The sequence below is a fragment of the Python bivittatus genome, unplaced genomic scaffold (genome assembly GCF_059951505.1).
Source record: "Python bivittatus isolate LINGU-HERP-01145 unplaced genomic scaffold, Pbiv_v1 ctg000700_np1212, whole genome shotgun sequence".
Taxonomy (NCBI): domain Eukaryota; kingdom Metazoa; phylum Chordata; class Lepidosauria; order Squamata; family Pythonidae; genus Python; species Python bivittatus.
The window spans coordinates 69238015-69260205 of NW_028277098.1; the positions used below are offsets into that span (position 1 = coordinate 69238015).

General features: G+C 37.3%; 3 protein-coding genes across 6 annotated transcripts in view; all 3 read right to left on the reverse strand.

The window, feature by feature from the left end:
- The window catches only part of PTPN22 (protein tyrosine phosphatase non-receptor type 22), a 50454-nt gene extending 44455 nt beyond the window's left edge, over window positions 1–5999 (reverse strand). The window contains exon 1 of the mRNA XM_025167537.2: window positions 5890–5999. Within this exon, the coding sequence (XP_025023305.1) occupies window positions 5890–5937 (48 nt within the window). The 5' untranslated portion in view covers window positions 5938–5999. The remainder of the gene's footprint in view (window positions 1–5889) is intronic.
- Window positions 5133–11818, reverse strand: BCL2L15 (BCL2 like 15). The gene is made up of 5 exons (XM_015888319.3): window positions 11723–11818; window positions 11325–11523; window positions 8113–8243; window positions 6521–6739; window positions 5133–5829 (listed from the first exon to the last, which is right to left on the reverse strand). Exons 2-5 carry the CDS (start codon window positions 11458–11460, stop codon window positions 5797–5799), a joined length of 519 nt encoding a protein of 172 aa, XP_015743805.1. The 5' UTR covers window positions 11461–11523; window positions 11723–11818; the 3' UTR covers window positions 5133–5796.
- Window positions 11819–20355: 8537 nt separating this feature from the next.
- AP4B1 (adaptor related protein complex 4 subunit beta 1) overlaps window positions 20356–22191 on the reverse strand; it is a 40467-nt gene continuing 38631 nt past the window's right edge. For all 4 annotated transcript variants that reach the window (XM_025167539.2, XM_007429591.4, XM_088128411.1 and 1 more), the window contains exon 11: window positions 20356–21246. In XM_025167539.2, the coding sequence (XP_025023307.1) occupies window positions 20822–21246 (425 nt within the window). In that variant the 3' untranslated portion in view covers window positions 20356–20821. The remainder of the gene's footprint in view (window positions 21247–22191) is intronic.

A 22191-nucleotide genomic window follows, 5' to 3' on the forward strand; every position in this document is an offset into this window, starting at 1 on the left:
TTCCTTTCCTTTCCTTTCCTTTCCTTTCCTTTCCTTTGTTCTATTCTCTATTTCTTTCTTTGCACTTTTTTCACTTACTACTTTTCTTTATTTTCCTTATTTTTTCTTTCAAAATTTGTATTTTGTTTCTGGCAGAAGGATATATCTAAATTTGTTTCTTTCAAAATTTGTTCTTATTGTTTTAAAAATTTCTTTAATAAAAATTATACATCAAGGAAACTAAGTTTCCATAAATATTCTCAAGCAGAACTTGCAATTTGCTTTTCATTTTTTCTTCTCGTATTAATGGACTACATAACCCGCCCACTGCATGATTTTGAATCCTGATGACATGTAAAAGAGTATAAAGATAATTTCATAACAAAATGCAGCTCCTGACACATGTAACTATGTCATGATTGCCTCCTCCATTCTATCATCTGTGGTCAAAGCTACCACAAATTTTCACTTCAGTTCCATTTTATATATACATATAATTTTTTATTAAATACATTTTTAAAAGAATAAAAATACAAATTTTGAAAGAGAACAGTAAGGAAAATAAAGAAAAGTAAACGTAAGTTTTGTTTCAGACATTACCTGTTTTAACAACTGATGCACCATTTAAACAGTGGCAGAAGGATATATCTAAATTTGTGTGGCGGGGGAAAAAACCACAAGATAAGTATGAGGTGTTACAAGATGTAAGGGAAAGAGGAGGATTGGGTTTACCTGATTTAAAATTGCAGCTTGCTGTTTGGTTTGGATGAAAGAGTGGGTGTTGCTGAGAAATAGAAGGTGTCTGGAGTTAGAAGGACATGACCTGAGATTTGGGTGGCGTGGATATTTGTGACACAATAAAGTTAAGGTTAATGTGGATTTTAAAAATCATTATGTTAGTTGTGCCATATTGAGAATATGGAATAGATGCAAACCCAGGTTGTGCCTGAAAACACCTTTGTGGCTCTCAGCACAAGAAACATTTTATAGATGAGAAATAACAGGCAGACCCAAATGGCAAACTTAACATGAGACACTAAAATTTTGTCAAGGGGAATGTAAACTAAAATCAAAATCATGTAGTTGTCAGTGGTTCTCTTATTTACAATTATTAGAAAGATTTATAGTACACAAAAGAATTTATGGTTTTGAATATTGTAAGACTGAGTTTGAAGTAGAATTGTGTATAAATGATGAACATTTAATTAATAAAATGTATAAACTTTTATTGAAATTTGAAACAGAAGAAGAACAAGTGAAGGAATGTATGATAAAATGGGCCAAAAATGTTGGTTCTAATATACAGATGGAATAGTGGGAAAATATGTGGCTGAAAGGATTGAAATTTACACTCTGTTACAATCTTAAAGAGAATTTTTATAAAACGTTTTACCATTGGTATATGTCACCGGAGAAATTGTCTAGAATGTATAAAGGTACTTCAAATTTATGTTGGAAATGTGAACAACAAGAAGGGACATTTTATCATGTTTGGTGGATGTGTAAAAAAGTTAGAAAATTCTGGATTCAAATATATACACTGATTCAGAGGATTTTAAAGATAATATATAATTGAAACCAGAGGTTTTTCTTTTGGGATTGATGGACAAACAGTTGGAAAAAAGTTATTAAACTTTGTTTTTGTACATGATAACTGCAGCGAGATCACTGTATGAACAAAAATGAAAAGATTCAGCATTACCCACAACGGAGGAATGGTTGAAGAAGATGATGGAACTTGCTGAGATGGCCAAATTGACTTCTTTAACCAGAGAAAAGGCAATATCTACATTTATTGCTGACTGGAAACCCCTTATGGACTTTTTGTGTAAAACAGAACAAAATGAACTTATGATTTATGTTTTGATGATTAGACAGGATATAGAAAGAAGAGAGTTAGGTTGTAACCATAGAGGAAGGGTCACTTTTTGTGAGATGGGCGGTATCTAAATTTGAAATATAAATAAATAAATTTATAATTGTACTTATAACTGCTGTAAAGAAGATCAGAAACTACTTCGTTTATCTTTTTCCTTCTTTTCTATTTCTATTATCTTTTAGGGGTTTTTTCCTTTCTTGCACCTTTCGCTTTCTCTTTGATTTCTTTCTTTTTCTTTTCTTTTTCTTACTTTATATTAGTTTCTATTAGTTTTCATCTTCCTTTTTAAAAAATATTTAATAAAATTAGATAGATAGATAGATAGATAGATAGATAGATAGATAGATAGATAGATAGATAGATAGAAATGTGAAAAAAGTACAAAGAAAAGAAAAGAGGTTATAAAAAAGCAGCTTCCGGTCTTCTTAACAGCAGTTACATTTATATTTTACCCTCTCTCTCTAAGGTTACAACATAATTTCCTTCTTTCCATAGTTCATAGTTTTCTGGAGTCATGTACCAATGATACATCATTTTACAAAGTTCTTTTAAATTATAACATAATGTAAATTTAAGTTCTTAGAGCCACATATTTCCCATTGTTCCATCAGTATATTATGTCCAAAGTTCTTAGCCCATTTTATCATATACTCCTTCACTTGTTCTTCTTCTATTTCAAATCTCAACAAAAGGTTATACATGTTAGCAATTACATGCTCATCATTTGTACATAGTTCAGTTTCAAATTCTGTCTTGTGCTGTTTAATTCCAAATGTCCTGTTATTTACCTTAAATCTTTCTCTTAACTGTGCATACCAAAACCATCGAAAACTAAATCCCTCTGCAGTCAATTGATCTCTTGATTTCATCTTATGTTCTCCATGCTCTTTTAACAACTCTCCATAAGTTAACCATCTCTCTTTGCCTGCTGTTTCTTTTTTATAAAATGCTTCTTGTGCTGAGACCCATAAATACATTTTTGGGCACAATCTTTTTTTTTTTTTTTAGCTTGCTATTCTGTTATATAAAATGTCCCCTCATAAAAGCTTTACTTGCATTCTAAACCTTCCTTACGTTTATACCTTTATTAAGATTTTTGTCAAAAAATTCTTTCAACTTCTTTTTGCAATCTTCCATTACTATTTCTTTCTGCAACAATACTTCACTTAACCTCCATCTGAAGGAACTGATTTTCCTTTTAAATGCTAAAGTCACTGGGTTGTGGTCTGAAAAAATCTTTAGCAGTATTTCTACTTTGTGAACACTAGTACCCAAATTCTTAGATATCCAAAACATGTCAATTCTTAAAAAAGATCTATGTCTTTCAGAAAAATAAGTATATTCTTTTGCATCACCATTTTTATATCTCCATGCATCCACAAGCTCTAAATTGTCCATCATATAAAAAAAAACCAACCTTGTGGTAGTTTACCTTGTGTCATTTTAGTATCTTTCTTAGAAATTCTATCTTTTTGTGGACAAATTAACTCCATTCCAATCTCCCATTAAACACCAACTTTCATATGGTAAGTCCATTAGTTTATCTACAAGTCCTTTGTAAAATGTTATTATATCGTCATCTGGAGCATAAATTCCCATTATTGGAGTCTTGATCCCATGCAGAGTAGCTTCAATCCCCCATATCTACCATAATCATCAGTCAATCTTAGTTCTGATTATAATTGGGGGTTTATATACAAAACAATTCCATTTCTCTTTTTGGCTCTCACTGAAATAAATTCTTCACCCGAATTTTTGCAAATCAAGTATTTTATATCCTTTTTTCTAATGTGTGTTTCTTGTAAACAAACTACATCTTGTTTCAATTTTTTCAAGTACTGAAATAAATTTCTTCTTTTCTGAGGTACATTTGTTCCATTTATATTCCACGTTAGGCATTTAAAATCCTTATTTATGCCAAAAAATTAGAAAATAGCCCAGACCTTTGTAGGAGTGTTGAGTGTTTGATATCATTGTTTGACATCGGAGGGAAAAGACAATTGGTGGAATTTACAAAAGAAGGCGATAAGTGTAACATAAGAGCAACTGTGTCATTAAAACTATGGAAAGATAGATTCAGCTAAAGCCTTAAAGGTACAGAAAAGGCAAAAGAGGAAAAGAAAAAAAAAAAAGGAGAAGCTTATAACTATGTCAGGATTGCCCCCTCCATTTTATCTTCTGTGGTCAAAGCTACCACAAATTTGCACTTCAGTTCCAAATCTAATTTAACGTAATCTCTTCCTCCTAATTATATTTGCCTTCACAATGTCACAAAGAGGTAAGCATCAGTTCTCACACAAACATTTGGTGACTAACATCATGCACTGTAGAATCCAGATGATTTAAAAAATATCTTAGCAGAATAGCAGAAATACCCATAGCTTTCCCCTGACGCATCTCAAAGTAGAGAAGAGACAATAAAAATGATATATTGAATTAGTCAATTTGGGGGGCAAAAGAGTATCCAGATCAGAGTTGAAGATAGAATTTGGTTTTCCTTTTAACCAGTGGTGTACTGGTTAGGTTGCTGGACCAGAAGTGGAGAAATCCATGTTCTAGTCCACATTTGGTGACCGAAGCTTATTGGGTAGCTTTGGGCCAGTCACTGTTTCTCAGCCCCACCCATCAGACAGTGTTATCATTGTGAGGAAAAATAGGGTTAGAGTTAAAATTACGTGCTCTTTTAGCTGAGCCTTCTTTCACTTGACCCTGAAGGTCAGTTCTAGCTGTGATTTCTGGCATCTAAACTCTCAGCACATCTAGTGGGTAACATCCTTGGTGAACAGGGCTGCCTTCACCCCGCAGATGAAAAATGACAGGTCTTTCCCCACTATTGTATTAAATTGTATACGTTAACCATGAATAGGCATAAATGACAGCCAGTATGGTGTAGTGGTTAAGGTACTGGACTAGGAGTGGGGAGATCAAGTTTCCAGTCCTCCCTTAGGAACAAAAGTCAGCAGGCTCATCATTCCTTCCCAGCCAATCAGTGGATAGTTACCTATCATACTGGGTGGAGAATCAAAAGGGGTTCCATATCACTCAGTTCTGAACTCATTTTTTAAAAATCATTTTTAAAAATTTAAAATTTATGTTAAGAGGTGAGTTATTGCTTATCAGTTCTGCAGATGACACAAAATTGGGTGGAATACTTCATACTCTAGGTGACAGATAAAAATTTAAAACGGTCTTGACAGGTTCAAGAAATGAAGTAACAGGGAAAAATCTAAATGCAAAGTTGTTCATTTAGGAAACAAAAATCAAATGCAGAAGTATTGGATGGGAGATACTTGGCTTGTAATAATGTTTGTGTAAAAAATCTTGGAACAGTAGGTCACCACAAACAGAATATGAGTCAGCAGTATGTTGCAGCTGCAAATGGCAAGTGACAATGTAACCTGTTACTACAGAAGCATAGTTTCCAGAGAATGGGAAATAATAGTTCCACTTTATTCTGCATACTCTTTCAGTTCTGAGCACCACACTTTAAGGAAGTGGTATAACTGTGGTGCCAATTCAGACAAATTGGAACAGGTTCAGAGAAGGGCTGTGAGGATAATAAGGTTAGAAACTAAGCCTTATGAAATGAAATTGAGGAAACTGATGATGTTTAGTCTTAAGTAGAGAGGATTGTGGGAGGCTATGATAATATTCTTCAAATACTGACAAAGAAGTCACATAGTCTCTCTTTCTAGAGTGCAACAAGCAGGCAGGTTCAGATTGAATTATCTGTGAAATTCCTGTAAACAACAATTTAACTGTAATGACCATCAAGCCGTTATGATTTTCTTTTTAAATTAATTAAATTTATTTGGCTTCTTTTCGGGGTTGTATGTAGCTTTCCAACTCATGGCAGTTCCATTTCCAGGTTCAAAGCAACTCTCTGGCTCTATTTCCTCCAAAATAGCAGATGGGTTTCTTATACTGGAAGCAAGAAACTATGGGTTATTTACTCCACTTCCGAGATTAGCCTTAAAGAAAGAAAAATATTGGTAATCAGAAGAGTGAGGAAGAAGCAACAAATGACCTACCTCAAAAGTATATAGTAAAGATCCCCAATCCATTGTTGTGAAATACATTGGGATTTTGGTGACCTTCAGACCTGAATAAGATGACCTCAGGATATGCAGTGTATCTGCCCCCATACCTTATGCTCAGAGGGAACATCATGCACAAGATGGGGATATGGTCCCATCCATTAAATATGGAAGGAGCTTGCCTTGTCCCTTTCTGCCATCAGCAATCAGCTCCTTCTGCTAGTTATTTTGGGATTGCAGATTAATGTCATCCATTAATCAGGACACAAAGGACTCTGCACCTATGTGCATGTGAGAAAGGAGTGGATTATTTTGCATTAATACAAATCGTTTACATTTTAAAAGATTTCAGTTAAAAACCAGGAAATAAATCTTTTAAATGAAATAGGTCAACTGAAGGTTTTCCATGTGGTGCTTCCAGATTGGTTGGGACTATAACAGTCAGAATTTCCACTGAACAAAATCATTGGCTGTTTAATGATTTTGTTCACTGAAATTAATGGAATAGTAGTTCATGTTTTTCTACTAGTTAATTTTTTTTCTATTTTTATGAGCTTCTGAAGGTTGGCCTTTGAACACAGTCTACCTGAATGCTAAGTTACAGTTAAACATTTACTTAACTTACCCAACCACCTTGCCTTTCAATATAGCTTCTCACTTCAGCATTTGTGTTGATTGCCTCTGCGAGTAGGTTTATCTGGCCAGAACCTACAACAGTTTTCTTTATAAAGTACTCAAACAACTTCACAGCAACAGCTAGGAAAGCTCTTTCATACTCCAGCCCAGGAGTTTGACTACTCCAAGTCCTGCTGAGAGATTCTGCCACTTCGCTGAATTTCTTTGGCTGCAAACATAGAGTGAATATTTCAAAACAATGCAACTACTATAAAACAATAGGTATTTATGGTGGGAACGGCTCTGGTACACCTTAAAATTTAAGTAAAACATTGTCAGTAGGATCAAACATCTGTTTTGTTCTACCTTGTGCAACAAAACTGTTTGAAAGTCATAATGCTTAAAGTACTTCAATCAAAGCTTAGAATAGTCTAGGTTTCATGATCCTTCAGACCAGCTCCTTCTGAGAAGAAAGATAAAGATCAAGAGCTGGGTGAAGAAACAAGCAGATATGATATAATGATGTCAAAGCTTAATGTGAGATCTCGGTAAAATCATCCTCCACACTTCAGTTCTGGACTCAGACCGTAACATAAAGGCACAGTCTCCAAGACAATCAACAGCATTACACTGGAAGCCAGAGATAGGAAAGAGAGCCAGATTGTTTTAAAAAGGCTATCTTGGAACACAGTCTTCTTAAGAGGGGGTGCCCTCTAGTACCTCTGCTTCTGGAATTAGCTGTATTTGGCTGGAAGACGGGGGTTTCTAGCATCAAAACCCTGCCTAATAACAGTCAATCACTAAAACAACTTCCATGACAGCCATTTTTTGTGCCATGATTCCAAACCTTCTCTTTCTTTCTTTCTGGAAAATTCAGGCCTGGAACGGACCTCATCTTGTTACTGTACCCTCTGAACCTTGATTTCTGACACCAAGTTCTCTGTTTGGATCCCTGGGCTGGATCTTGATCATATTTTTGTTTATTGCCTTCACTGGAAGAGTGCTCTCCTGATTTTGGACTTGAACCATTTGACTTCTTGCCTTGGTTTTTTTCAAAAATTTGGACAGACCATCACGATTAATCCTGACTAAAGCTAATCACTAGACAGTAGCAACACAAAGTAGAACCATCATGGATAAAGAAATCAGTTAATGCTGATTTCTACAAGATACTGCAAAATCCTTTTAATTAGCGCCCTAAACAGGGCAATAATTGATTACCTTGGATGGAAAAGACTAGTGAATTCTTGTGAGAATTGAAAGAAATCAGATGAAAGAACAGGTGCATAAGTGGCATTTCCAGTTCCTTCAACCTTATAATTAAGTATTGTTTGCTATATTAATCTGTTGCTCTAAATAAATCTCACTTAGTTATAATCACCAGACTGCTCCTGAAAGTAAAAAAGAGGATAGATAAGAAACCAACATTAAAAACATATCAAACTAGGGCAGATCAAATTACCCAGTGTAAAGTGCTTTACTCCCATATGTTAGCTAGCAGAAAAGTATGCTGGCATGATTTATTCCATCTACATAGCTGATTTTTATTAGTTAATGGTAAACTAAAAGTGTTTTGACCAGAATGCTTAGGAAGGTAATTACCTTTGCTTTGCTTTTCTCTGCAATAAGTGCCTGTACACTCTGCTCTCCCTCCAACTCAGCATTATACTGATCTCCTAGGGATCGCAGGATGTTGGCAATATGAACTGCATTAAAATTGCTTGCAGAATCAGCTGTTGGTTAAAAGAAAGCCAATACAGATTTACAGTTTCTGTCTCTGTACAAAAATGTTCTAATTCAATTTCAATTCCATTTCAATTCTAATCCTTTTGACATGTCCCATATAACATTTGTCTACATTTTAAATTTAGATAAAGGGAATTTAAATTTGCCTATTTAAAAAGTACAGGTAGCTCTCAGGTTATGACCACTCATTCCTGTGGCTGTGACTGTTCAACGTTACAAAAGCACTGAACGAGGGGGACTTACAACCAGTCTGCGAAGCTGTGGCTGTCGCAGCACCCCTGCGATCACGTGACTGCAATTCCAACATTCCCCGCTGATTTCCTATAAGCAAAATCAATGGGGAAGCCAGCAGGAGGCAGCAGGTTGCTCCCTCTCCCACTGCTTTTTTGCCTGCCTGCCCTCTGTAATGCCTGTCTGTGGCACCTCCCCCACCCCCCTGTGGCACCCGCACACCCGCCTGTGCTCTGTAGTGCCTGCCCGTGACTCTCCCCTGCCCACCCATAGCTCTCACCCACAGCTGAAACTCCCGTCTCTTCCCCCTTAATGACCTGCATGGTCCTGGAGTTACAGCGGCAACCGGGACTGCCAGGATTCCCATCACTAAGTGATGCAGTCATGTGACATTGCATTTTACAACCACTACACTTAGCAACAGAAATTCCAGTCCCAATTGCTGTCGTAACCAGAGGACTACGTGTACTACAAAGTTTTCTATCTCAGAAAACAAAGAGCTGAAAAGGGAAACATCTACAGAAAGGCAGAGGGAGAAAGGTACCAGAGCCAGTGTGGCAGATAAAGAAGGCAGATGGCAGTAAGACCATTGCTTTAAAATTCTATCAGGGGGAGAAAGAATCCCCTGGGGTGCCATCATTCATCCCTACACACAGTCTTTCTAAATCATCAGCCTAAAAATAAGGCCCAAATAGTTTGGAAATTCTAGTTCAAACATCCATTTACTTTGATCACATCTTGGTTTCATAGTTTGCAAAGAAAATTTACATTTTAAAGGACGCTCTATTATCTCTCCTCTTATAATGCCTTTTTCTTCAGATGTTTCCATGGCTTCAGTGGCAGATGTGTGCATTTTTGCCTGGTTGGAGTGGGGCAGGACGTGGCATGGCCAATACCCACTGATATCCCTAGAGTTGTTGAGGACTATTATTTTCAGCCTGTTTCATTTTTAAACTTGGGAGCAGTGTTGGCTTTTGCTTTAATCACAAGCCAGCACACAGTTGTATAAGCTTCACACTGGTTTAATACATCTCTTTCAAATCTGAAATAACTTAAATTAAAACCACACTAATGAAAATTCCCACTGTGTCACTGAGATTTGGTGGCATAATCCTGGGTGGTTATAGGAACTGCAAATACAAGACTAGGGAGCTTCATGTGGCAAAGAACTCATATGGTTGCTTTTCCCATCTGAACATTTCCCTGCGTACAAGTTAGAATTTTCTTATGTGATATGTGATAAATGGATTTTACCTAGTGTAGACACATTGAAATGTGAACCTTGTAATCCTCTCAACTTGCAAGCAAATTGCGCAAACATTACATATATTCATTTCTTATCTAGTGATACAAGGTAAGGAGAGTCACACTATGCATTAGAGCACGGATCATCAATACCTAGCATATTAAATACATTAATATCATCAGTCTAAAATGGCCATTTATATCCATAGCACTACCATTTTCTGTATGAAAGCCTTTCTCCAGATTGAAATGGCATCAATCTTTGGGTAGCTATCTATTTGTTGATCCTTCTATTGCATCCCAAGGCAGGGTAAAAAATACAAATCATCCAATTGAAGAAATTGATCCATTGACTTGATTTTACAATTGGATGGCAAACATTTCAGCCTAAGGATAGATAAAAAGTTCAAGTTTCTACTCAACTATGACACTCATTCAACTAGCCTAGCTTGCATAATTGTGAAAATAAAAGCAGTAGAGAAAGTTAATGGATGTTATCCAAGTAATAGATACATTGTACAGATGACATCTTGGTATGTAATGGTTGTAAATCTCAAAATGGCACACAGCATGCTCAGACTAAATTATCTGCTTTACAATTGATGTCTCTGAGTCAGAATTTGTAGACCCTCATGAAATTATTTCACAAGTGATTGCACAGAATGAACTGACCTATGTGGTTTCAGTTTCAATTTTGGGGCCAATTCTTATGTTACTATTGGATTTGGGGACTGCTTCTGCTCACTTTCATGTCTTACCTCACTGGTGGTAACATCTGCAAAGACAGTACTAAATGGCTATGGAAAACACCACCATTTCCGTACTACCTACATGTGTTCCTGTTTGCAGCCATGACACAGGAAAGTAATTCATGAACTGATTCTTTCCGAATCAGGAGTCTGGCAGTTTAGGATTATGGAAACTCAAGGACTGACTTTGTTATAGGTGCTTGTCTGTGTTTTAAGATCGGCCTCCTTAAAGTCCCGCTGCCAACCAACTGTCCCAATTTGATGTTTTAAATATGTACTTGACTACAACTCCCATTTTTCCCAGGCAGCACAACCCATGCTGATGCTGCTGAGGCAAACACACCCTTGCTGAAAATGGTAGCTCCTACAGAAGAATTAACAAAATCCACAAACTTTAGTACACATTAAATCAACTAATGTTAACTAATGTTAATAAGCAGTAGATTTAAGACAGGACTATTCAATTTTTAAACTGTGCTTTGGAGTAATATTATGAGTTAGATTTCTGGAGATTTTTGATATTACAGATATATTTCAGAATTCAGAAGCAAGGCATTTTTAAATCTCAGTCTGGAATTTTAAATATTTATTTAAAAGTAACCAATGAATTAGAGAGCAAATGGTTAAAATTCTTTAACTTAGTGGTTTCCACTAGTGTCTATGCACTATCATCTAAAGAAACTAGTTTTGGTCTCTAATAAAAAAACACTTCAAACTGCGGTAGCAAACTTTTTTCACTCCATGCAAGGTCCAGCGGCTGGTTCTGACTTCACAATTTGGGAAATATCAAGCTACTCCCCCCACCTCCCGCAAAATTCCTTCTCCACAAAAAAGTGTTTTTACCTTCAAAAAAGCCTTCATACTGGATCTTCAGGCATCGATCAGTTACTTGTGACACTTGCTTCTTAGAGAAAAGGCTAGTAAATAATGCTTCCACAATTTGTTCTGTTTGTTCTTCAAACGTCATTGAGTCCTTCATGTTTGGGTATGTATTTCGAATACAAGATTCTGTCTTATTTTTCTAAGTTTTTTCTTCTATAGTCTAGAAGAGATTGAACATAAAAAGTCTCCAGCAGCTTCCTTTCTTTCAAGTTAGAACATATAATATTCAGCAGGTACTCCTCAGAACAGGAAACATAATTTACAAAGTAAAATTATTTATGTTTCTGTAATACATCTGTAGCCACACTATAATTATTTTAAGATATTGTCAAGATTGATAACTAAAAAAAATTAATTACCAGAAATGTTTAGACCATCAAGTCCATTCCATTCAGGTTCTTCAGTTGACTAAACGGAAGTAGAATTTTATATTTGATATTGCATACATAACCTTTGGACTCCAAGCGATTTTTATGTGGCTGTAATAGCAGTAATATGATTCATTAAGCAGTTATGTGTCTAATTTTTTCAACAGTTCTTTCAGTTACCATAGATGCATACTGTAAATCTCATCTGTTTTGTAACATTACAGTATTATAGTATTTCACAATCATTTCCTCACACTAGAGAGGGTTTTTTTTAGGTATAAAGTCCCCTTCAACTTCATCTTGACTCCTAACAACTTTATGGATCCATCCATATAGTGGAATTTATTTGATACTGTCTTTTTCCAGATTTTTTTTTTTTTTAAATTCCCATCCTGATGATAGCCCTGGTATTTCTTGATTTCCCATCCAGCTTCTAACCAGGTCTTCCCCTGAACTGCTTTCAAAGTTCAGCTAAGTCTGGCTCAGCGCTGCCATCTACCTGAACTTCTAGATATTTATTATTTATTTAAATTTATTGGCTGCCCAACTCCAGTGGACTAGTGGACATATTGTGCCTAAATGCATTACTTGCACTTTTCAATGCTGAGACCTTTACGTCTAAGGATATGTATCTGAATACAGCGCAAATGAAGGAAAAATATTGAGAACAGAATATTCAATCATAAAGTTTCCTTTGTAGTGGGCAAGAGAGGGTATAGAATTAGTGTTCATATTTCTGTGTTGCTAGTCATGTTGTCCTATGCTTACTTGTGTGTGTGTGCCTTCAAGTTAGTTTTTGACTCCTGGTGACTGCCTGGACTAGTCTCTGAAGTTCTTTTGGCAAGGTTTTTCAGAAGTGGTTTGCCATTGCCTGCTTCCTAGGGCTGAGAGTGACAGCCCAAGGTCACCTAGCAGGCTTCATGCCTGAGATTAGAATTCATGGTCTCCCAGTTTCTAGCCTGGTACCTTAACCACTACACCAAACTGGCTGTCTATGCTTACTTACTCAAAAATTAAGTCCCACTTAATTCAGTGAAGCCTCTTCCACCCAGGTATGTGTATATACAGTTGCAGTGTAACTTTCTTTCAGACCCTATCCCAAAGGCTATCAACATATTTAAGAAATAAAACAAAACCCAACTTTAAAAAAACCTTGTTATTCTTTAATCTCTTCTTCTGTACTAACTTTTTAAAAATGTACAGATAGTCCTCATTTAACAAGGATTTCAGCTCCCCTCTGTCCCCTCCACAATTGGGATTGGAATATCAATTGTTGAGCAAAACAGTCATTAAGCAAGACACCCATATGACTGTTTTGCTCAACGACTGGAATCCGACCACTCCCAGTTGCAGGCGTTAAGCAATCTCCTGGGTCATTAAGTGGACAGAGCAAAAGAACTACCTGCTGAAGGATTTCACACTCAAACATTCCTGCAGCCCACCAAAGGGTTTCCCCTCCCCTCTGTGCATGGAGCAAAAGAGCTGCCTGCTGAAGAATTTCAGCTCTGTGTGGAGCTGAAATCCTCCTGATAGGCAGCCCTTTCACTCTCAAACATTCCTGCAGCCCACAGAAGGATTTCAGCTTCCCTCTGTCCCCTCCACTTGCAACTTTCCCTGCCAGCTTCCCCATTGACTTTCTGGGGAAGCTGGCAGAGAAGATTGCAAATAGCGATCACATGATCGCAGGGTGCCTGGCAACCGGTCAAAAATGTGAGCCAGTTACCAAGCACCTGAAATGCGGCCACATGATTTTACGGACCGTGGAATTATAAATACTTTTGCACTGTTTTATTTATTGCACAAGAGGCAACCTTCTCCACTTACCATTGTGAAAGCAATCAAAAGACAGCAAAAAAATAGGTCAAAGAAGGAAGCGACACAGAATAAATTCAGGACTGTCAGCTCCTTCAAAACCATCGTAGTCTTAAATTGTGCAGTATTTAGCAACCAAGAGCAAGGAATCAATGACTACAATCAATAATATATAAACAAAACAAGTTCTAATGACATTTCAATCGGCCATGATGTTCTGGAACGGAACTTAGAAACTGGGATTGAACAACAGTAATTGCTAGATCTTTCTTCCTCTCTTCACTCAGGGTGAAGCTCTGTGGTTAAATCATTTTATTGGTGTGATTCTTCCCAGAGGCTATCAAGGCTTTCCCAATTCCCTCATCTTTTCCTAAAGAGGGTCAGCTTGAGTATTTAGGAAATGAGTGAACCTCAGATTTTATAGGAACGCAATGCCTTCTAACCACAGAGGCGGTAATTTTATTTTTGAGCAACTGTCAACAAGAAATAATAAGGTAGACTCCTTGAAAAAGACCTTTGAAAGAACTACACATAATTACTCAAACAAAACAAAGATGTGTGTGGAAACACAAAATAACAAAGCCAAGAGGGAACAGCCTATACTTACCCAAGAGGAATATTCAAAATCTAAATGCTTTAACTCCAAGGTTAACTCCAATAGGAGGGGAGACGAAACACTGAATGATGCTTTAATGTCACACAATGGTGAGATAATGAGGGGAGCTGAGTTAAACTGGACTCTTCAATCTAATCGAGTTTCTTTGCATATTCCCTTTAACAAACTCCACAGGGCTCGTTAGGGTGTTAAAAGGGCCATTGTTTCATCATTAAGCCAACGTCTTTGTTATCGACATAACACAATTGATCTTTTGGTGGTGGAATGGCTTTGTAGTGAAACAGGTCACAAGAGAATTTTACTGACATTTAAAAATCCCACCATCCTGAACGTGCTCTTCAAAATGAAACCCTTTCTGAGCATTTTTCAAATATTACCATTGTGTGTGTTCCATGATGGCAAAATATGCCCACTTTTTCTATTATCCAGTCACCTTCTTTTAGCAATAGGAATTAAATTTTCAATTTTCAATTCAATTTTCAATTATCCAGTCAACTTCTTTTAGCAATAGGAATAACCTACTCAGTACAAGTAATCTTGAGAACTCTTTAACCAAGTACGACTCTGATAAACACCCAGAGACAAACTCAGAGAGTGGGAATAAAAATGAACCTCTAGAAGCAAATTTGATTAACTCTTTCATAGGACTGCCAAATTGTGAATAGAATGAAATATTTTTAATAGTAATTTTATTAAAAATTACAAAGATAAAAACTAATACAAACTAAAGAAATATAAAAGAATAAAAAGAAAAATGGAAAGTGCAGAAAAGAAAAAAAAATAAAACAGAATGAAATATTGAGAAAGTTAGAGTTTCTTAAACAGACCCTCCTGGCAATGTGAACTGCAGCAAAACCTCTGATTGATTTAGTAACACCATCCCCTAAAAGAGGTTTTGATAACCATAATGCATATTCCTCTGATTCATCCTAACCCAGTGAGAGACACAGTGCAGAAAAATAAACCAAGGGAAACTGGCGTGTTCCTCCCAGCAGAAAAAAACAAGCTGATTGGGCTACACACAAAGTGTGATATTCTGGATATTTCCATCCTAGTCATAACAGGGCCTGAGTCATGTTGTACCACCTTTTTACCCCACATCTTACAGCCCCATCTAATGGAGGACAATTTCTGATGATGTCAACAAAGAAAAACTTTAGGACATTGGCTTCCCATAAGGCTGCAAAGAATTCCGCATCTCTGCTCCCTGGGCAAACCCAACTAGACTCTAGGACAAACACCAACAGGCCTAAGAAGGGACATGAGAGCCTTGGCCCATTTCTGTAAAGAACATTCATTACAGATCAATTATGAAAAAAAACATTCATGGATTTTGCAAGGGATTTTAAAAAATTGTATTGGACATAATACAGGAATAAAATGTACAGTAGCAGGTTCCCAGCTTTAAATACTTGGGCTTTTGCTGTCCTGCCCTGGGAAGTATTACACTGTTGGGTTGCTTCAAATGTCCAGAGGAGGTCAGCAGCAATTCTTTCTTTCTTCTTCTCCAGAGGTGCTCAATATATACCAGCTGCCCTCAAACTTTTTGAAATCAAGATATTATCCCAGCTGCTGTACAGAGCCCAATTAATCCCAGGAATTAATTATCAGAACTTAGAAAGGATACAGTCCAAATTCCTAAGAAAGCTATTCTAAATGGTGAAATGTGTGCCTAATTCTGCCCTGTGGCTGGAGGCAGGACTTACAAAAGTTGAAACAAGGGCATGGCTATATGTGTTTAAATACTGATTAAAAGTTCATTCCTAACATCAAGGTCTAACACAGCTAACATCAATAAATACTGTATGATTCCTCCTAGAAACTCCAAATTGAGAAAAAAATAATTAATTGGGTTTTTCAAGGGAGATACTCATGCCCATGGGACAATATGCTTAAGAAAAGGATCCTTTATATAGAATTACAGTCAGAATATAGTAAGCTGTTGCCTAGGGTACAATTGGACCACAGCAATGCACACTTCAGAACAGCATTGTACCTAGATCACCTCACAAACAATACATTTCAGCAAGCATTTACGTTACTATGGTTCAATATTATATCATCAGCAGAGCTAGAGGGAAAATTTCATAAAATTCCATATGCGGAAAGTCTCTGCCCCTGTAAAGATGGTAATATTAAAACACAAACTCGTATTCTATTATATTGCAATTTCTATTGGGACATATGCAAAGAGCTCCTAATGCCTCTCCTAATTCCATTTCTGGGACAGACTGAAGAATGTTATGAGCAATTTTTACTAGCAGATAAGGACCCCAAGGTAACTCTTACTAAAACTCATATAATTCTGATAGCAAAATAGTGCAAGTATGACTGTATATTTTTTATTTTGTATGCCTTATTTTATTTTCTATGTTCCATTTTGTAGCTCTGCTCTGTAGGTGTTATTTAGTAAGTTTCATTTAGCCTGGGTCATTGTCCTGTAATAAAGAATTTGAACATTTGAGCTTCCACCTCTTTAGGAATGTTGCCTATAATTTTTAAGACAAGCTATAATATCTTAAAATAATCTCTCTGAAATTTGTATTTGAATTATAGTACTTCTGTGAACACCCTCAAATCCTGCTGTGCTGCCACATTGTGGTGGTGGTCCTGAGAAGGATGAGCAAAGAATGCCAGGAGTAGATGACCACAGTATATTCCCAGCAGGGTCACTTGAGGTGTGAAGGTCCTCCCAGCGGCCCAGTTAAAGCATATGTTGGGCAGCTGTGATATAGGAAGATTCTCAAGGCAGACAATCACTTTAGCAAAGGCATCATTTCATACCACATAGGAGAAGGCAAGGTTAAACTACTGTGTATTACCAAGAAAACCAGTTGGATAGACAATATAACATGACTGATGATATAGTGCCAGATGTTGGGACTCTCAGGTTGATAGCATTTAACATGCTATTGAGGAAGAGCTCAGGAGCTTTCAGAACACTAATGGTGTTTATGATGTGGCTAGATTAAAACCTTGAGGATGTCTAATTGCTGATGTTGCTATGCAGGAAAAGAAAACTGAAGCTGCAAAGACAGAATTATAGTGGGAACATGGAATGTAAGAAGTATGAACGTGGGAAAACTCAACATAGTGAAAGATGAAATTCATAGACTACACGTTGGCATCTTAGGCATCAGCAAACTGAAAGGGACTGGAATTGGACACTTTTAGTCAGAAGATCATAGTTTTTACTACTCAAAACTAAAAAACAAAGAAGAAACAGCATTATTTTCATAGACAGGAAGGATTATATCAATGACAGTACTTGGGTCCAATGCAGTCAATAACCAAATAATGTCAATTAAACTTTGCAGACAACCCTTCAATATGAAGATTAGATTACCCAAGTTAATGATCCAACCAGTGATGCAGAAGAAGAGGAGGCTGATGAATATTATGATTAAGTTTAATCTGCAGTCAACCAGAACATGCAAGCAAGATGTTCTGCTTATGATTGGAGTCTGGAATGCCAAAGTTTGAAGGAATAAAAGGAAGAAAATGTAGTAGGACCTGTATGGCCTAGGAAACAAAGATGAAGCAGAAGAATGAGTTACCAGTTTTGCCAATTAAATGATTTCTTCATTGCTAACACAGTCTTCAAACCACCAAAATAATGCCTATGTACATGGACATCACCAGATGGAATACACAAAAATCAAATTGACTATATTATTAGTACAATGAGGTAGAAGAGCTCAGTTATATTAGCAAAGATGTAATCGAGGCTGAGTGGGGAACAGAGCACAGACTGTTCATGTGCAAGTATCCAATCAAACTGAAGCAGAAGAACAAAGCCAGTCAATTTCCATGACATGATCTTGAGCATATACTCACCTCTAGAAAACCACAGAGATGACCTTGGAGAAAATTATGAAACTAAAAGCATGTTTTAAACCCAGGAAACAGAGAAAAGTATGAGAAAGAAATTCAGATTGGCTCCACCCAAATTCTCTGCGGTAAAGACGGAAGGAAAGGAAAACATAACCAGGCTTTCAAGATGTTATTATTATAGCCTATATCAATATACTTCCAGTCAAACAAGTGGAGCCTGTTTCCTGACTTGACCTACCTCAAAGAGATGACACTACCATTTTCTATGTCACTGATAGGAAACTAGAAGAATTGTGGAGTAAAATCAAGTTATTAAGGATGAATGTAAAAAAAAAAAACTGCCAAAGACTAAAAAACAAAAGAGAGCAAAGTGGATGTCAGAACAGATAGTGGGAATTGCCAAGAAGAGAATTCAAAGCCAAAAAAGACAAGGATCTCAGGAAAGAAATTAGCAAAGAATTTCAAAGCTCTGTTAGAAGAGATAAGAAGCAGTATTACAACTAAATCTGTGAAAACATCAAAGATGAAAACAGATATGGAAAAACAAGGAATGTCTTCCAAAAGATTTCTGAACTGAGAAGGAGGTGCCAAGCTTGAATTGGTATGCTGAAGGCTGCCAATGAATAGATGATAAGTGATTCAAAGAAGAAAGAAAGATGGAAGGAGTATCCTGAAATTCTGTACAGTAGAGATATCCACATCCAAGATATTTTAGAAGATATTCCATACTATCAAGAACCTCTAGTACCAGAAGATGAAATTAGATCAGCACTGAAGACTTCCTGGAAGCTTCAGCTGCTCCAGAATGCAGCAGCATGGGTGGTGATGGGTGTGCCTTGTTATGCTCATGTAACACCTCTCCTTCACGAGCTGCACTGGTTGACAGTTTGCTTCCAGGTGTGATTCAAAGTGCTGGTTGCTACCTATAAATCCCTACATGGGATAGGGCCTGTTTACTTGAGGGAATGCCTGTTTCTGTAGTATCTGTCTGGCTTGCTCAATCTGGCAAGGTTGGCAAGCTCTGGGTTCCATCGTTTAAACAATGCTATCCATTGGAACCCTGGAAGCTCACCTTCTGTGTAGCAGTGCCTGCCCTCTGGAATGAAGTTCCCCACAAGATTCAAATGGCTCCAACCCTACTGGTATTTCAGAGAGCCCTCAAGATGTGGCTCTTCACCCAGGCCTTTGGTGAGGATGATTGATGCTCCTTTTCTTCCTTTTCCTTGTTCCCATCTGATTTGCTTTTGCTGCCATCTTTGCTCCTTTGTTTTGTGCTGTTTATGTGTTTTTGTATTGTTCCTTGTTTTTAATTTTTTTTAACAATTTGTAAACTGCAGAGAGTTGCTGGAAGTAAATGGCATGTAATGTAGTATATTATCATCATCATATTTATTATGGTAGGAACTTTTCTGATAAGGTGCTGTTCTGATAAGAGTGTGCTTGAGGTGTCAGGTCACCTTGGTATCCTGGTATTTCCTCCGAGATAAGACGGGTCCCTCTTTATGGTTCCTTTGAAGCTAAAAGCTGCTAAGACAGCAGTCGATTGCTTATGTTCAAGGGTGCTGAACATAAATTTAAAACAACCTTGCTATTCCATTTGCTAAGCATCTATGTCAAGCAAACACAAAATTAAGTTTAAATAATAACAAATTTAGTCATCATAAAACTCCAGGCTCACAACTCACAAGGAGTCCTGCACAAATTTGCTGCCTCAGCTTACCTGCAGCAGGGAGGGTTGCTTGGTGCCGCCCCAGCACAGACTGAGCAGGACTGACAGGTACTCCCAAGGCCCTGAGCCAGTGCCATTTGCCTGGGACAGCAGGCAGGCAGGCAGGAGCCCTTTCTCAGCCTTGCAGTTGCAGCCAACCTGCTCTGGATCCCAGAGCCTTCTGGGCAAGAAGGAGCACAATGCTCCAAAAAAGTCTTAATTAATACCTCTTGAATTTCAGGCCACACGTTAATTTTATAAAAAAAACAAAAAAACAAAAAAGTCTTTAAAAATAATTAAAGTTTAAGTAAGTTCAGAATACATCCAGAGAAGCAGCAAAAAATAGGGAGAAAATGAAAGAGAGAGGGCAATCTAAATGCTTTTTGTTTAATGCTTTTCTTTCTTTCTTTGTTTTTCTTTCATTACAAATCAAATTCCCCCACCCAAGAAACTACTTTAAATGCTACAAAATATTGATTGCAATTATCAGCTGGAGCACAATGGGAGGGAATTGTGCTGCTTTGTGTATGAGGGACATGATTGTTTTATTGTTTTTATTGATTCTGTTGTGAGCTATCTAAGATTATTGTATTTAAGACAGGCAGCCATATCAGTTTAATAAATAAATACATTTGAAATTAAGCAGAAATAAAATTATAATTGCTGTTATATTTTTATTTACAATTAACACATATACTCATATTGTAGCACACAAATTTGTACTTGGTTTGGGAAAAGCTACACAAAACAATTTTTTCCACACACAGATGTCAGAAATTAGAGAGAATATTGCTTGTGATTCCTTCCAAACACACAAATCCTCCTTAATCTGCCATCACCCTGAAATCTCAGCTCTTACCATTGTAGTTCTGTAGATTTATACAAAATCCCCTTTGTTTGTCCATAAACATGCTCTTATTTTGCCTTTTAAGGGTGACTGGTTTCTTTGCACATATCTTTCTAGACACATAGTTTTCATCTGCACTGAAAGCTATGCTCTAGAAAGCCTTTACTGTCAACTTGTAAGAACTACAGCTTCATTTGAAGAATACAACAAGTAAACCATATACAAAGTCTCTGCCTCTTCCTGCTTATGACCAACATCAGAGATTAGAAAGAATCAGGATGTCAGGCCTGCCACTGTCTCCAGAACTGTCTTCAAGAGTGAGACAAAGGCCTGCAGTGCTTCTAGCTTGTTTTCACTCTGCTTCACTAACATCTGCATTTCTGTACTTCCTGTCTCCAGCAGCAGCTCAGTTAGGAAAAGACATCCTGTGTCATCCTGTGCCCCTAGGTAGGCTTTCCATGTCTGTGAACCAGGCTTGCTCATTGCAATAGTCTGAATATGGACCACCTGCAGGGCAGCCTGCAAAGTCTCTGGCTGCATGGTTTCCTGCCAAGGAACAGCTTGCTGGCAGCCAACAGCCAGGTTTAGCCATGTCCTCTCAAACTGCTCTGCAGCCAGACAGATGCTGGACATTAAAATAAGGCTACTGGAACTGGTATTGGTATCAGGGACCTTCTCCTTTTCTAGCATCAGTGGTGCTGAAAAAGAAAGAAAAGCCGTATTATTTACTAATTATTTATTACAAACATTTGTGTATGACCAGCTCATCAGACTCACAGCAGTTTGCAGCGATAACATCTATTAAAACACAACACTGAACTTGTCCTTTTAATCTTCCCTAAAAATCCATCATACAGTAAAATCAAAATCAAGAACCAAAACACATAACCAAGCCTATCAGAATAAAGTCATACTCACAACTTTGCAAACACCCAGTACTTCAGGGGGTCGGCTATTCCATAATGTCATGGCCATGAATGAAACACATCATAAGAACATAAGCAGTGCCCTCCTGGATTGGACCCCTGCCCCATCTAGTCCAACAATCTGTTCTCACAGTAGCCAACCTACTACATAAGGAAGTCCACTAGTCTCCCAGCAGATGGCTATCATCTTTCTCTGGGCCCCCATCCCTAAATTTCATGTAGGAAGGGGAGTCTTAAGTATATCCATATGGGAAACCCTAACTATCATAAGGGCTGTCTAGTCCAAGAAGGCCTGTAACTAGTACATCAGCCAAAGCTGAGCAAAGGCTCCACTGGCCATAGCCTTGACCTGCTACTCTAGTTCAGGAGAACCCCAAGTTAAGGACCTGCTCCTTCAGAGGAAATGCAACTCTGCAGAACCAACCTTGGAACTGACATAATGCCAGATTGTTTGTATAAGAACAGTAGCTCCATCTTGCTGGGAGTCTGAGTTTGTTTTGTCAAATCCAGTCCCTCACAACCTCCAGACACTGGATAAGAATCTTTACTGCATCTCTTGAACTGGCAATGTAGAACTGGACATCATCAGCATACTGATGATATCCCGCCTCAAACTAAGAGATGAATCAGTTTCATATAGTTGTTAAATAACATGGAGGAGAGAACCGAACTCTGTGGAACCCCACATTGGAGCAATCGCTATTAACAGTATAAGCT

What these genes read in the sequence shown, in the direction of transcription:
- BCL2L15 (XM_015888319.3), bottom strand. Translation starts at nt 11,460, where the DNA reads ATGAAGGACTCAATGACGTTTGAAGAACAAACAGAACAAATTGTGGAA. An exon ending in GTATGAAGGCTTTTTTGAAG is followed by an intron (nt 8,244 to 11,324) that starts GTAAAAACACTT and finishes TTTAACCAACAG; the next exon opens with CTGATTCTGCAAGCAATTTT. An exon ending in CAGAGAAAAGCAAAGCAAAG is followed by an intron (nt 6,740 to 8,112) that starts GTAATTACCTTC and finishes CTATGTTTGCAG; the next exon opens with CCAAAGAAATTCAGCGAAGT.